The sequence below is a fragment of the Aspergillus brunneoviolaceus genome, assembly GCF_003184695.1.
Source record: "Aspergillus brunneoviolaceus CBS 621.78 unplaced genomic scaffold BO95scaffold_65, whole genome shotgun sequence".
In the NCBI taxonomy this organism is placed as follows: domain Eukaryota; kingdom Fungi; phylum Ascomycota; class Eurotiomycetes; order Eurotiales; family Aspergillaceae; genus Aspergillus; species Aspergillus brunneoviolaceus.
In genome coordinates, this window is record NW_020290795.1 from 34,277 (window position 1) to 48,042 (window position 13,766).

A 13,766-nucleotide genomic window follows, 5' to 3' on the forward strand; every position below is an offset into this window, starting at 1 on the left:
TGCGGGCGGAGATGTGGGTGTTGCGCATAGCTGCCCTTTGGGCGCTGCAAGGTGCATTCGACTGCAGTATGCAGGCTGCATGACGACATCTTGCTTCGCGGGTCGTGACCAGCGCGAATGGGGCACTGTTGTCCTTCGTATGATATGGAATGTCAGGTTGCGTTGCGTGGTGGGGTTCTGTGGGAATCGATTGCTTTTGTGAGGGCATAAGCGTTTACTACAGTATATTCACTGCCTTGCGGACAGTCTTTCTATAGCTTATCTTCATCGATAATGTTCTTTCTATTTTGACTAGCACACTCGGTGAATTATGCATCTTCTATGGAAATAGAAGACCTTCGCCAGTTGAAATAGACAGCCCCACGGCAGCTGGCCGATCACAATAAGAACCATACACTGTGTATTACCTACATTGATCGACGGGTGAAAGACGAGATCCGGGTGCATCAAAATAGTCATAGCTACCACGAGCCCAGCCTTGATAGTTCTTTAATGAGAAGAATTCAGTGCCAAAAAGATAGCCTATGGATCTGGATTAGACCTTTCACTTAGGATATATTGCACTGGAAACCCTTCTCCGGGGAGCCTCTGAGTATCGTATGAGAAGACAGAACAAGCAGCATTGAGCTCCTAAATAGTGACTCAACACTTAAGTTCCATACATAGCCCTGCTGGCTTCGACCATATCTCCACCAAAAGAACATCTCATCTAGGTATGCAAGCAAAGTATTCTTTTACCCAGAAGCCCAGTATCGAGAAGGTAAGTCCGAGGATCAGGGGTTGGCGGATTACCTTGCACGGCACAGTCTGTGGGGACCGGCAGGGCGAATGCTCTGATAATCGAATCACCCTGAGATCAAAGGTCGCGGACGAGGTTCTCAACTTCCGGGTCGAGCAGACACCGGGCTTCTGTACCCTCATTCCTGACAATACTCTTTGCCTAGGGATCTCTCGCTAGTTTGGAGAAGATTTGCCTCTACATTCAGCGTTTGGCTACCTATGAGCTGTCTGATGTTATAAATTTTGTGAAACGCATCCCACAGCAGCTGGAGGTACAAGAGAAATGGCCGTTGTCGGTACTGCTGGTTTTATTGAACGGTAAGTGGATGACTAGATTGTCTGTTGACTCAGCATAATTCTTGGGAGCCGTAACCCGTGTCGCTCACTCAGGTAAGTGAAAATCATGGATCCAAAGTCATTGAGGTATGGAGCAATAAGCTGCAGTTTAGGATGGAAGACTTGCTTGCTGGTAGTTGGTGAAATAAGATGGATGAGGTTTCCGAGGTGACCTGACAAGTGATTGTGCTGAAAAAAAAGGGAAAAAAAAAGACGTAAACAATGAAACAAAAAACGCAAAAAAGCAGAAAAATTGGAATGAATAAGAGACTGGGGAAGATGTTTGTTTGCCGATTCAAACATGATCGGATAAAGAATCCGAGATTCTAACGCGCCGGCACGCACCCGTGACTGGAAAAGAAAATTCAAAGTCGCGTCGGGCGACCTCCTTCCACCCTAGCAGAGATTGTTCAAATTGGTCTGGTTATGAGCAGAACCACTGAGCGATCAAATGTTACACATGCAAGCTCTTCTTTATGGAGCCCATCATCCCAGCCCCATCATTCCCGTTCTCTTCATCTTCTACTAGGCCCAAGGTTAGGACAGCCCGCCTCCGCAAGGGGTGGGAATCGTGCGGCGAGTGTCAGCGACAAAAGACAATAGTAACAATCCCTTGCTTTCTCATTGATCCCTAACCATGGTTAATATGACGATAGTGCCGATTTAGGGACGAGGCCGCTGCCTGCGAACGTTGTACCAAGCATCGACTCGCCTGTACCTTCCACACGGACCAAGACGGGCGACAGAGCTCGACCTCTCGGCGGAGATTTGAAGAAATGCGGGCGGAACGGGATACTCTGGTCGAGCTGTTCCAAGCTCTGAAGAACAGTTCAGACGCGGATATTGCGCCTTTGTTGGACCTCATTCGCAGCAAAGCAAGTCTTGCCGATATAAGACTGCATCTCGACAACGACAGATCTCAACATCGGCAACAGAGGTCCTCGCCTCCCAACGTGGAAGATAAATCTTCAACCCTGGTCGAGAATGCTGAACATGCAAATCAGTGATAAGATACGACTCGTGGCAGATCAATGTGCTTTGCGCATGATACAGCTTCCCATATCCCATGGTCCAAATGCAAGGAAGCACACCGGGAGGATGCCGAATGGCAAGGGCAGAACGTATCCGGCTCGATGAAATCACCCATAACACGAACTCAAAATCCAGGGAAAATTAATGCTTCAGCCCCTACGAGATAGATCCCACCGACCTTGTTCCTGACAGCAATTTCACGGGCACCATGACACTTCGAGATACGCGATGTATTATACCGAATCACGCTATAAATCTCTTCGAGCAGCAACCTAAAAGTAACTCGCCACCGGCTCCCCCAACACCTCCAAGCGCGGCGTGATCCCCAACCCGGGCGCTGTGGGCGCCGAGATCCTGCCATTGCGCACCTCAAACTCCCCATCCGCCGTCTTGAGCGCCACCATATCGCGACTCTCCAGGACACACCGCAGGGACCGCTCCGGCACGGTCTGACCGAGATGCACGATGGCCGCGAACGCAATATCCGACCCCGTGGTCTCCTGCACGCTGACCGTATACCCGGCCGCGAGGCAGATATCCCGCTGCCTGCGGCCGCGCGTCAACCCCCCGTTCTTGGAGATCTTCAAGCCGATGCCCTCGGCGGCGTCGTTCGCCACGAGCTGGATCACCGACGCATCGTCCGTGGCCAACTCATCGAAGATGATGGGCACGTCGGTCCGCCGCCGCAGCGAGAGGCACTCCCGCCACGTCGCGCAGGGGGCCTCGAGCACGAAGTCCAGCCCCGGCGGGACCAGCCGCAGCATCCGCAGCGCCATCTCCACCGTCAGCCCGCCGTTCGCATCGACGATGAAAAACTCCCCGGGTTGGCGATCTTGCAAGGAGGCGGTAATCCGCGCTGCGTCCGCGGCCGGATCATCGCCCGCGACCTTCACCGAGTGGCCCCGGTACCCCCGGGCGCGGTGGTCGGCGACGCGCTGCCGCATCTCGGCCGGCTCGCCCACGTGGATCGAGCTGATGACCGGCATGGGCGTGTTGGTGCGACCCCCGAGCAACTCGCAGACTGGCAGGCCGACCGATTTGCCGAAGATATCCCAGCAGGCGACGTCGAGGGCGGTCTTGGCATGTGCGTGGCCCACCAGCGCCGCGTCCATCGCCTCGTTGATGCGGTCGACCCGTCGTGGGTCGAGGCCGAGGAGGTGCGGGGCGAGCTCGGTGATGCCCGCGCGCACGCCGCGCGCGTGCGAGGCGATGTACGTCGCGCCGAAGGGGGTGCTTTCGCCCCAGCCCTCGAGGCCGGTGTTAGTGGTGAGGCGGACAATGGTCGCGTCGAAGCTGGTGTAGGTGCGGCCGCCGGAGAGGTGGTAGACGCCACCGGCGTAGGGGAGATCGACTTGGTAGACGTCGATGCGGGTGATTTCGAGGGTGGACATTTTGCTGGCCCAGCGGTGTGTAGTTGAAAGACGAGAAATCCGATGCGTGGCTTCGATGGTCCGGCCGATAGCCAGGAAAGACTGTCTCATATACCCTGACAGTGGTCAGGTGAGATATTGTGCATGTACCGTGTTCTTCATAAAGGGTCGTGGTCTCAGGGCTTGGCTGTGAAGATGAGTCGTGCGGTCTTGCAGCACCCAAAGGGCAGACAATCCGCCCATTTCTGGGGTTGCGAGTTATTTGCCCGTTTGGGATGCCTACGACCTTTGAAGCGTCTTCTTGATCTACTCGGCTAAATGCTGGTTGCTGGTCACTAAGCCGAGTGCAGTATCAAAGATGAGAGCCTGAGCTTATCTACTGCATTCCACATTGCCCCATCCAGTTTGATGGATGGATTTGTCGAGATTATTGGCCACGCCAGCCCAACATCATCTCGTTAGACCAGGTATTGCGGGGTAAATTCGACCAAGTGCCTATCATGCAGAGCGCCCTACAATGTCCAGAGTATCTCGAAAAAGGCAAAATTCGCCACCGCAGGTGCCTGTCAGTCTACTAGCTCAATCATCTCAATGCGAGTGGCCATCAACAACCCAGGAAAACACCTCCGTATCCGCAAATACCAAGACAATGCAGACAGCACCCGATACGAATCGATCTGTAGATCCTTTGCGATCAGAAAGCGTTTCTCAAACGACGTTCCAAAATATCCCCAATTGCCCCCACCTCTCACCCCTGTTCCAGACACGTTGATAACTGCAATCCAACCACCAGACCAAAACCCTAACCCCTCGAACTCCCCTCAAACCTCTCCCCCACCGCCTCACACCCCGCAAACCACCCAGGCCGATGCCGCGTAAAACACTCAATCTGCGGCCGGAAGATCTCCAATCTGCATCTCTGTCAACACCATACAAACTCAATCCAACCTCAATGAAAGAAACGCACCCATTAGGAATCAACGCCGGCCGCACCACAACAATCCCCCCGCCCTCGGTCGCGTGCGGGACTGTGTAGACGGTGCATCCGCACATCCCGCAGAAATACTTGTGCTTGGGGGCCCCGCTCGCAGTCTCGGTGATCGCGTAGGTGCGTAGCTGTCCTTGTGTGTCGTCGAGGGTGAATTGGGAGCGGGGGTAGCGTGCGGTCTGTGTTTTTAGAATGGGATTACCTTGGAGATTGGGAAAAAGGGGGTGGGGGGTTGATGGGTGTTAGGCGGACTCACGATCTGGCAGGGTCCCCCGGCACCGAGGGAGCAGTCGCGGCAGTAGCAGCAGTAGACTGCGGTGGGGGGGCCGGTGACGGTGAAGTGGATGGCGCGGCAGAGGCAGGTGCCTGTGTGGGATGTGGACGGGGTGGATGTGGACATGGCGGGTGGTGATTCGGGCTGTGGGTGAAGCTGAATGTGCGTTGGGAAATAGGGTTGAGTATGTGGGTGAAGTTATCTAACTTAGCCTGTTGATGTTAAGATAAGAGTATGCGTGCGGGGGTGGGAGGGGTGAGTGATATGAGAGGCTCAGCTTACGCGGGGATCTGCCTCATGCATCTGGCGCCCAGCTCTCATCCAATATACCTGATTTGGTTAGACAGGCAGGCAGGCCGATTTGCGGTAGGGCTTTCGGTGCTCTCACTGCATTGGAGATACGCGGGGTAGGCTTGCTTTTCTCCGAGGGGGAGGTAGCATCTTGAGGCTTTGTCCTGAGACCCTCGTTATCAAGATGACGGGTTTGCGGGGCAATTGAGAAATAATTGAAGATGTAATTGGCAAGTCTTACCCTCAAGTGCATTCATTGCTCTGCAGCTTGATGTTCATGCCTGTTGGATCATATTTCCGCCCAGTAGAGGTGCTAGGCTCCTAGTCAGTCGTGAAACGAGGAGTCTCCTAAGCCACTTAGAATGTTACTCCGTATATACGTCACCATGTCTGTGGTGACCAGGTGTCTCCTGACATGAAGCTGAAGCCAGAGCTATGACTTTGGTAGAAAATACCTCCTGCAAGGGAGCGTGCGAGTTGTTTGTTGTGGGGTGTATCAGCGGACAGATGGCCAAACATAGGGCTAGCCCAACGAGCAGCGCAGATGGGAACATTATCGCTTTTCTAACGCCCATCTCCCACCCAAGATATTACAAACGTATCCACCCCAAGGACCACAAGCACATCTAACAATGTTCCACCTCAAGCCCCCAATCAGACAAAGCAACTCTCACCCCTCAACCCTACTCCCCCTCCCCCTCCGCCACACCAACCCCACCACCTCCTCCCAGAACCCAGCCATCGGCCCCTCGAAGCTCGCCTCATACGCATCCACCGCCGGCGCCTCCCACACCAAATCCACCTCTTCCGGTTGGAGCAGCGTAGTCCCCTTCGCCCACTTCCACCCGAAAAACAGCACTGGCGCCACCAGCTGCATGGTATAGTTCTCAAAGAAGGCCTGCACATCCCACGGCGCGAACGCCGTATAGCCGTACCCGAGCAGCACGAACGCCATCGCCACCAGCCCGACCCACGCGCAGTACGGCTGGCCCCACCCGACATACGGCAAGGTCGCGCGGTCGAGGCCTTGCACCTGGCACGCGCGGTAGAATTGCAGGTAGGTGATGCACATGACCAAGAAATCGATCAAGGCGCCCGCCGTCATGAGCGAGACGAGCAGGTTGAGCACCCTGGCGGAGTTGTTGGACAGCTGGAGGAAGGAGAGGAAGGGAAAGCAGATGACGACGCCGAAGGCGTAGACGGGCACGCCGTTGCGGGTCTTGGTGAGCAGGCGGGGCGCGCGGCCCTCGAGGGCGAGGCCGTATAGGGAGCGCGTGGCGCAGTAGGTGAGGGTGTTGCCCGCGGAGAAGATGGAGGTGATCAGGAGGGCATTCACGAGGTGCGGGAGCCCCGTGATCTGGAGGTTGGCCATCGCGATCACGTACGGCGAGGCGGCGGCCCCGCTGGCGCGGCTCTGGCCGTGCAGGATGGCTTGGAGGGTCGGGTCCGTCCAGGGCACGACGATGCCGACGCAGGTCGCGCCGAGCACGAAGAACAGCCCGAAGCGCCAGTAGATGGTCTTGAAGGCGGCCTTGACCACGGTGCGCGGCCGCTGCGCCTCCGCCGCCGACATGGAGATGTACTCCGGTCCCACGATGGTGAAGGCTGCCGACCAGAGGGCGGCCAGGAAGCCCTCAAATTGCCCGGTCTTTCCGGGATGGCGGTATTCGGCGAACGCGCTGGGGTGGCGCCAGTGCCGGAAGCCGTAGGCGTCGTGCTGCGGGTTGCCGCCCACCATGGTGATGAAGGTGAAGAAGATGAGGGTGAAGATCAGCAGGATCTTGCCGCTCGAGAGCCAGAATTCGGCCTCGCCGTAGGCGCGCACCGCGAGGAAGTTGATCACGCTGTGGCAGGGGTTAGTTTCTGGCTTGTAGGGGTTGGGGGTAGGTATGCTGATCGTAGTGAGTTAGTAGCAGTTTGTGGAGGCTTCTGGGCGTACGTGTAAAGAGCAATGCAGGCGGCGCAGACCGCCGCCACGGGAATGTCGTCCCGCCAATACCCCAGCACCAGGTTGATGGCGGTGATCTCGTAGGGGATCATCAGCGCCTCGTAGAAGAAGAAGTTCCAGCCCACCATGAACCCCAGGGCGTCGTCGACCCATTTCCCGGCGAGCCGGATGAAGCCGCCGGACACGGGCTGCAGGACCGTCATCTCCGCTACGCAGTTGTTGATACACGCGATTACGAGCGCATACAGGGTGTAGGCCACCAGCAGGCTGCCGGGGCCCCCGGCGGCGAGCCCGTTGCCGATGCTGATGAACAGGGCGGTGCCTATCGATCCACCGATGGCGAGGAGTTGGGTCTGGCGGTTGTTCAGTCGGCGCTGAAGGCCTTGTGGCGCGAGGGGCTCCACGGGGCAGGACTGCACGTCGGCCTCGACGGCTTCCTCTAGTTTGCGGTCTATCTTGTCTTCTGACATTGTGCTGCGTGGGGTGGTTTTGGTTTGATGGGACTGGGTGCGGAGGACTCAGATAGGAGGGGCACGAGAAACCCTTGCGCATAGCGGAGGAAGTTTACAGCATTATAAACTGCTTCAAGACCGGTCTGTATAGATTTTGGGACGCCACAGATAAATTCGGAGATAGGCATATGCAAGGAGCATCTGGAGTGGGGATGCATGCCGCAAACGGCGAGGCTAGACCATCCCGAGATGGCTCTCATTTTACATACCGCAATAGGAATTGTCCTGCACGGTTGGCTGTCAAGTGAGATAACCTTGCTATCTTCGAGATATCGAATTAGATCACTATTTCCAGTATGTTATCCGCCGATTGCAAGTGTTGTGCAGAAAGATAAGTCGAGTGATTGGTGAGATGAATCTACCTTGTCCCTCCTGGGGCGGATCTCATTACCCGATCGGCCTTAGCCCTAATTTGATGCCATTCATTCCCCGAATCCCCACCAAGATTCCCACGGTTCTCCACTCTGGCAGAGAAGCATCAGGAATTCTGGGGAAATGCGTTCTGCCATCGGAATGACGTGCAAACAGCTCCACACCTTCCTTGACCCTGTTTAATTCCGTCCCACATCCATGCGGGGGCATCAACCCCCCCTGACCATAAATCCTCGCCCCCACCCTCCCCTCTCACACTTCACTCTCAACCACTTCACAACACCTCACAAACCCCCTAATACCAACCGCCAAAGATGCCCCCCACCCTCCCAACAACCCGCCGCGCCTTCCGCCGAACAGACGACTACACCCCGGGCACACCCAAACTCTACGCAGTCGACGAACCCCTCACGCCCCTGGGCCCCACCTCGGTGCTGATCAAAATCCACGCCATCGCCCTGAACTACCGGGACGCCAACATCGCCAACGGCGGAAACCCGTGGCCCGTCCTCCCGCACGGGATCCTATGTAACGACGCCGCAGGGGAAGTCCTCGCGGCCGGCGAGAAGGTCACCAGCCTGGCCGTCGGCGACCGCGTCGCCCCCATCATCGACACGCAGTTCGTGTCCGGCCGGGAGCTGGGCCGGAGCTGGCTCGCGGCCGACGAGGACGGGGTCATGGCGGACCACGTCGTCTTCGACGAGAGGGTGGTCGTCAAGCTTCCGACGTATCTCGACTGGAGCAGCGCCGCGACGATCCCCTGCGCGGGCGTCACGGCGTGGTCCGCGCTCAAGGGGATGAGTATCGGGCAGACGGTGCTGATTCAGGGTCTGCCTTTCTTGGTTATTGTCTTTTTGGAGAGTGCTGCGCTAACGGATAAATGGGCGGCAGGGACCGGCGGCGTGAGTGTGTTTGCGCTGAAGCTTGCGCGCGCGGCGGGCCTGCGCGTGATCTTGACCTCGTCGAGCGATGAGAAGCTGGCGGCCATGCAGAAGAAGTATGCGGAGCCGCCGTTGTTGACGGTCAATTACTCCAAGACTCCGGCGTGGGAGGAGGAGGTGCTGCGGTTGACGGACGGGGTGGGCGTGGACATTGTGGTCGAGAACGGGGGCACGCCGTCGCTCGTGCGGTCGATGAAGTGCACGCGGCGCGGCGGGGTCGTCAGCCAGGTCGGGTATCTGGGGAAGCAGAATGGGCAGGATCTGGCGGAGTTGGTGCCGGTCATTATCGATCGGCGGGTCGTCTTGAGGTAAGCTTGATCTTTGGGTGGAGTGCGTGAGTCGGGAGCGATTGGCTAATTCGTGTGTCAGGGGTATCAATGCGGGCTCGAAGTTTGATACGGAGGACTTCTGTGCGGCGCTGGCGGCGACGCAGACTCGATTAGATGATTTGATTGACTCGGTGTTTCCGTTTGAGAAGGCGGAGGAAGCGGTCGAGTATGTCTGGCAGGGGAAGCAGGTGGGGAAGATTGTGCTTCAGCTGTAGAGTTAGGGCTATTGGCCGGGATGAAGTCAGGGAAGATGAATGGAATGCCATCGCTTGTATGCGGGTCTTGCTAGTCACCAGTAAGACTAGTATCGATGCTCAGTTGTTGTATCAGTCTTGAGAACGGACTTGCGACAAGGCAAGGTGTTCAGAATCTATCCAAGCTGCTAGTAATTTAGAGCTTAAGCAGGGAGGAGTGGGGCCCAGGGTGGTTTTGTGCACGAATTGTAGGCCTAATTACACTAAGACGTTTATTAATCATAAGGTATTGCGGTACAATGTTCTCCCCAAGCTTTCAGCTTGATAATACTCTTCAATAACTATGGTTGGCTACTTGCTTGCTGACAACAATATCTTGTTTTAGGCACTATAGGAGCGATTCCACCTGTAGATGATAAGCTTGTTCTAGCTCGATCCTTCCGCCACGGGGCAGTGCAGGATCAAAGCTACAACAATGCGCATACATCATCACGCTTTCAACATCTTCCAAGATGTTGATAGTGATGCTTAAATCCGAAGTGACCCCCTATCGCAATTGTCCCACACTTGCTATCAGATCACTAGAACAAGATCGTTGACTATGAAGCTCACTGGGAAGGCTCATAACCGCATAGAGCGCTGTGAAGATTCCTACATGGAAGATCCGATCCGCCTTCTCCTTGATCCCAATTCCAATGCGACGGACTAACTAACCGTGCTGACGCCATGTCAGACCGAGTTAAATGGACCGACCCTCATCCTGGTCTATACCAGAGACTGCTAAGATCACGACTAAAGCCATCATGTGACTCATTTCCATGTATAACTTCTGCCTGGACCGCAACAACCATGCATCCCAACCATCCACTTCTCCATCTCCCCCCATAGCAACCATGACCCTCCCCCCCAGACTCATAATTCTGCTCTTAACAGCCCTATCCCCCATCATCATCCACCTCCTCACGAGAATCCACCGCACCCTCCGCCACCGCCACTTCTCCCGACAATATGGGTGCCGCCCCATCACGCAGTCCTTCAACCGCGACCCGTTCTTAGGGCTAGACACCCTCCCCAGCACCATCCGCGCCATCCGCGCGCACCGCATCCTAGTACGGGGCTGCGAGCTCTTCGCACGGTACGGGCGCACCTTCACCACGCGCGAGCTGCAGCACCGGATCATCCTGACCATCGAGCCCGAGAACATCAAGACCATCCTGTCCATCAACTTCCAGGACTACGGGCTCGGCCACCGCACCGAGCCCTTCCGCCCGCTGCTGGGCCAGGGCATCTTCAACAGCGATGGCGCGCACTGGGCGGCCTCGCGCGCCCTGCTCCGCCCCAGCTTCGCGCGGGACCAGGTCGTCGCCGACCTCGCCGCGCTGGAGGAGCTCATCCAGGATCTGTGGACTGTGTTGCCGCGGGACGGGGCTACCGTCGACCTGCAGGAGTGGTTTTTCAAGTATACGATCGACTCTGCGACGGGGTTCTTGTTCGGGGAGTCGGTGCATACGCTCCGCACGCCGGTGGGTCAGACCCGAAAAGAGGGGGTCGGCTTTGCGGAGGCGTTCCAGTATGCCCAGAAGGCGGTGCTGGTGCGGGGTACGCTGGGTTGGTTGAATGCGTTCTACCGCGATCGCAAGGCGGAAAAGTGTAACCGACGCTGTCGGGATTTCGTGCGCGTGTTTGTGGACGAGGCGGTGCGTGCGGTGGAGATGCGCAAGACTGGTGACGATCAGGTGGACGTGGACGCGGTGGAAGGGGAAAAGCCCAAGGGCAAGCGCATCTTCTCGCACGAGCTGGCGGCGCGGACGGCGGATAAAGAGCGCATTCTGGACGAGCTGATGGCCGTGCTGCTGGCCGGACAGGATACCACGGCCAGTCTGCTGGGGAATCTGTTCTTCATGCTCGCGAAGAGCCCCGCGATCTGGGCGAGGCTGCGCCGCGAGGTGGGGTGCTTGCAGGGTCGTCCGCCGAATTATGAGGAGTTGCAGGGGTTGAGGTTTGTGGAGTGCTGTATTAAGGAGTGTATGTTCACTATCCCCTGATCCCCTCTTGCGTACAGTGTGGTACTAAGGAAAGAATGCCCCAGCCCTCCGTCTCCACCCCGTCGTCCCCCGCAACCAACGCGAGGCGATCCGCGACACCGTCCTCCCCCTCGGCGGCGGCGACGACGGCCTCTCCCCCGCGTTCGTGCCCAAGGGCACGCTCGTCGCCTACAACCTCTACGCCATGCACCGTCGGGCCGATCTCTACGGGGATGATGCCGACGACTTCCGCCCCGAGCGCTGGGAGGACGGCAAGTTGCAGCTGCGGCTGCGCTGGGGCTATCTGCCATTCAACGGCGGGCCGCGGATCTGCATCGGGCAGCGGTACGCGTTGACCGAGGCGAGCTACGTGCTGGTTCGCATGGTGCAAGAGTTCCGTGGACTGGAGAGTCGGGATCCCGGGCCGTGGGAGGAGAGTCGGGGCCTCACGCTGTGTTCGCGCAATGGGACGCGCGTGGGGCTGATTCGTTGATTTGGGTTCGTGTTATTGCCGCCGTAGCGTATGTCGCATTGTTCTAGGCTTCATCTTCTCTATGGTTGATGCAATTCGGCTTGATCTCTCGAGACATGGGTATGTGAGTCCAGCGGGCTGAGCAGTTGAAGGCATGGTATAGTTGTATGTACACTGGTGGATTTGGGATCCGCAGCGAGCGACTGTAATCCAGAAAGTTATGGTAGGGTACAAGTCACATTGCTCTAAGCAAATTACATGCGTAAGCCTCTTTCAGGTAATGAGAAGGGTGAGGAGAATGGTCAGTGTGAGGACAGACAGAAGGGGGCTGAGAGTGTATCTTTCGAAAAGCAGAGCACAGAATCCGAGAAGTAGGATTTGACACTAGGAAAGAATATGGACTGACTCACTGCAACGTGGTAGACGTATGTGTTGATATCGAGTGAGGTGTTGTTACCACTGACAATACATCAAAGCGAGATAGATCCTTACATATATCCAAACCCCCTTTGAAAACCACGCATAGCACAATAAGCCCCCGACAGCTCTAGCCCTAACTCAGACTCCACCAGCAACCCTCTGCACCAACTCCTCCACCTCCTCGGACCCCCACTCCCTCACCCCCAACAACCCATTATCATCCCTCTCCCACGGATACGCCAACTCCCGCGTAGCGATACAATACTGAATCTGCACCTCAAACGTCGCAGCCGTCACCTCCCTCCCCTCCCTGAGGTCTGCCAACGCCCCCTCCACCAACCCCCGCATATCCCTCTCCCTCGTCTCCTCCCACCCCTCCACCCCCAGCACCTTCTTCACCACCCCGACCAACTGACTCTGCGACAAATACACCGAGTGCACATACACCGCCCGATTCCGCGTCTCCTGCGGGTGCAGCAGCACCGCCGCCGTGGCGCGGCCCACGTCCTCCAGCGTCGTCCAGGGGACGACGTTGTCCCCGGTGCCGAAGATTCGGACTTTTCGGCGGGGAAAGTCCAGACCTGCGAAGCCAGACCTCAGAGCCCAGTCTAGGAAGACTCCGCAGGCGACGACGGTGTAGGTTAGTGTGGATGCGGCGGCGTGGCGTTGCACGGCTTCGTAGGCGGCCTTTTTGCGGGCGAAAACGGGGAGCGCGTGGATTCCTGGGTTGGTGGGGTCGAGGCCGAAGTCGCTTGTTATGCTGTGCGCAAAGATGAGGGGCGTTCTGGTTAGTTGGGGAAGCTTGATGAAGAGGGTAGAAGGGGAAAGGTGAAGGGTAGGGACGAACAAGCGAGAGACGCCGGCTGCGGCGGCGGCGTCGATGAGACGGAGCGGAGTGTCGATGTCCGGGGAAAAGGTCGTGTCGATCACGGCGTCTTGGCCGGCTAGGGCTGCGGTGAGGGAGGCGGGAGAGGCGAAGTCGACCTGCTTAACGGTGGCTGCTGCGGGGAAGGTGGTTGCGGTTGCAGGCTTGCGGGTGAGGATGGTCACGGTGAAGTCCTGGGCGAGCAGGGCGTGAAGAACTTGGCTGCCTACCTTGCCGCTTGCCTGGGGCTTGTTAGCTTGAGCTTTGGTTGGGGGGTGGCTCGGGGGAGTTAGGGCTTACTCCTGCGAGGGCCACGGTCTTGATTGAGGACATTTTTTCGGGTTGTTAGTAGTCTTTGTGTGTTGACGAGCTTGACGAGCTTGGAGATGGATGGGCAACGGGTTGAGCTGGCAATATTTAAACATTCCCGGTTTGCGGACATGGCCGGAGATCGAGGGTCACAAGGCAGACAGCCCCGGTCTCCGGGCTAATGCCGGCAATGTAACACTTTTCCAGCTATTTCCGCGATTCTCAGGGTCTTTGGCTTGTTCTATATAGGTCAAGCCACACGCCAGGGGATGGAGACCAGGCAGCCAGTTGTTGCCGCAGGTGAGTGAT

General features: G+C 57.2%; 7 protein-coding genes across 7 annotated transcripts; 3 read left to right on the forward strand and 4 right to left on the reverse strand.

Annotated features, from left to right (window-relative positions):
• Nucleotides 1-1,543: 1,543 nt before the first annotated feature.
• Nucleotides 1,544-2,246, forward strand: BO95DRAFT_235073 (uncharacterized protein). Its single transcript, XM_025581304.1, has 2 exons — nucleotides 1,544-1,718; nucleotides 1,773-2,246. The coding sequence occupies exons 1-2, from the start codon at nucleotides 1,593-1,595 to the stop codon at nucleotides 2,121-2,123; spliced, it is 477 nt and encodes a 158-aa protein (XP_025438919.1). The 5' UTR covers nucleotides 1,544-1,592; the 3' UTR covers nucleotides 2,124-2,246.
• A 69-nt stretch (nucleotides 2,247-2,315) lies between these two features.
• On the reverse strand, nucleotides 2,316-3,539 carry BO95DRAFT_504184 (mandelate racemase/muconate lactonizing enzyme family protein; the record flags this gene model as incomplete). Its single annotated transcript, XM_025591122.1, has 1 exon — nucleotides 2,316-3,539. The coding sequence occupies one exon, from the start codon at nucleotides 3,537-3,539 to the stop codon at nucleotides 2,421-2,423; it is 1,119 nt and encodes a 372-aa protein (XP_025438920.1). The 3' UTR covers nucleotides 2,316-2,420.
• Nucleotides 3,540-4,320: 781 nt separating this feature from the next.
• BO95DRAFT_420605 (GFA family protein) lies at nucleotides 4,321-4,941 on the reverse strand (the record flags this gene model as incomplete). The annotated part of the gene is made up of 3 exons (XM_025584536.1): nucleotides 4,763-4,941; nucleotides 4,486-4,685; nucleotides 4,321-4,429 (listed from the first exon to the last, which is right to left on the reverse strand). The coding sequence occupies exons 1-3, from the start codon at nucleotides 4,904-4,906 to the stop codon at nucleotides 4,321-4,323; spliced, it is 453 nt and encodes a 150-aa protein (XP_025438921.1). The 5' UTR covers nucleotides 4,907-4,941.
• Nucleotides 4,942-5,324: 383 nt separating this feature from the next.
• BO95DRAFT_455808 (amino acid transporter) lies at nucleotides 5,325-7,489 on the reverse strand (the record flags this gene model as incomplete). The annotated part of the gene is made up of 4 exons (XM_025588369.1): nucleotides 5,325-5,352; nucleotides 5,785-6,915; nucleotides 7,011-7,372; nucleotides 7,439-7,489. The coding sequence occupies 4 exons, from the start codon at nucleotides 7,487-7,489 to the stop codon at nucleotides 5,325-5,327; spliced, it is 1,572 nt and encodes a 523-aa protein (XP_025438922.1).
• A 728-nt stretch (nucleotides 7,490-8,217) lies between these two features.
• Nucleotides 8,218-9,388, forward strand: BO95DRAFT_517123 (zinc-dependent alcohol dehydrogenase family protein; the record flags this gene model as incomplete). Its single annotated transcript, XM_025591877.1, has 2 exons — nucleotides 8,218-9,152; nucleotides 9,214-9,388. The coding sequence occupies 2 exons, from the start codon at nucleotides 8,218-8,220 to the stop codon at nucleotides 9,386-9,388; spliced, it is 1,110 nt and encodes a 369-aa protein (XP_025438923.1).
• Nucleotides 9,389-10,260: 872 nt separating this feature from the next.
• BO95DRAFT_484718 (cytochrome P450) lies at nucleotides 10,261-12,265 on the forward strand (the record flags this gene model as incomplete). The annotated part of the gene is made up of 2 exons (XM_025590366.1): nucleotides 10,261-11,392; nucleotides 11,457-12,265. The coding sequence occupies 2 exons, from the start codon at nucleotides 10,261-10,263 to the stop codon at nucleotides 11,882-11,884; spliced, it is 1,560 nt and encodes a 519-aa protein (XP_025438924.1). The 3' UTR covers nucleotides 11,885-12,265.
• Nucleotides 12,266-12,399: 134 nt separating this feature from the next.
• BO95DRAFT_475851 (aromatic alcohol reductase) lies at nucleotides 12,400-13,520 on the reverse strand. Its single transcript, XM_025589889.1, has 3 exons — nucleotides 13,449-13,520; nucleotides 13,131-13,390; nucleotides 12,400-13,043 (listed from the first exon to the last, which is right to left on the reverse strand). Exons 1-3 carry the CDS (start codon nucleotides 13,479-13,481, stop codon nucleotides 12,422-12,424), a joined length of 915 nt encoding a protein of 304 aa, XP_025438925.1. The 5' UTR covers nucleotides 13,482-13,520; the 3' UTR covers nucleotides 12,400-12,421.
• Nucleotides 13,521-13,766: the final 246 nt, after the last annotated feature.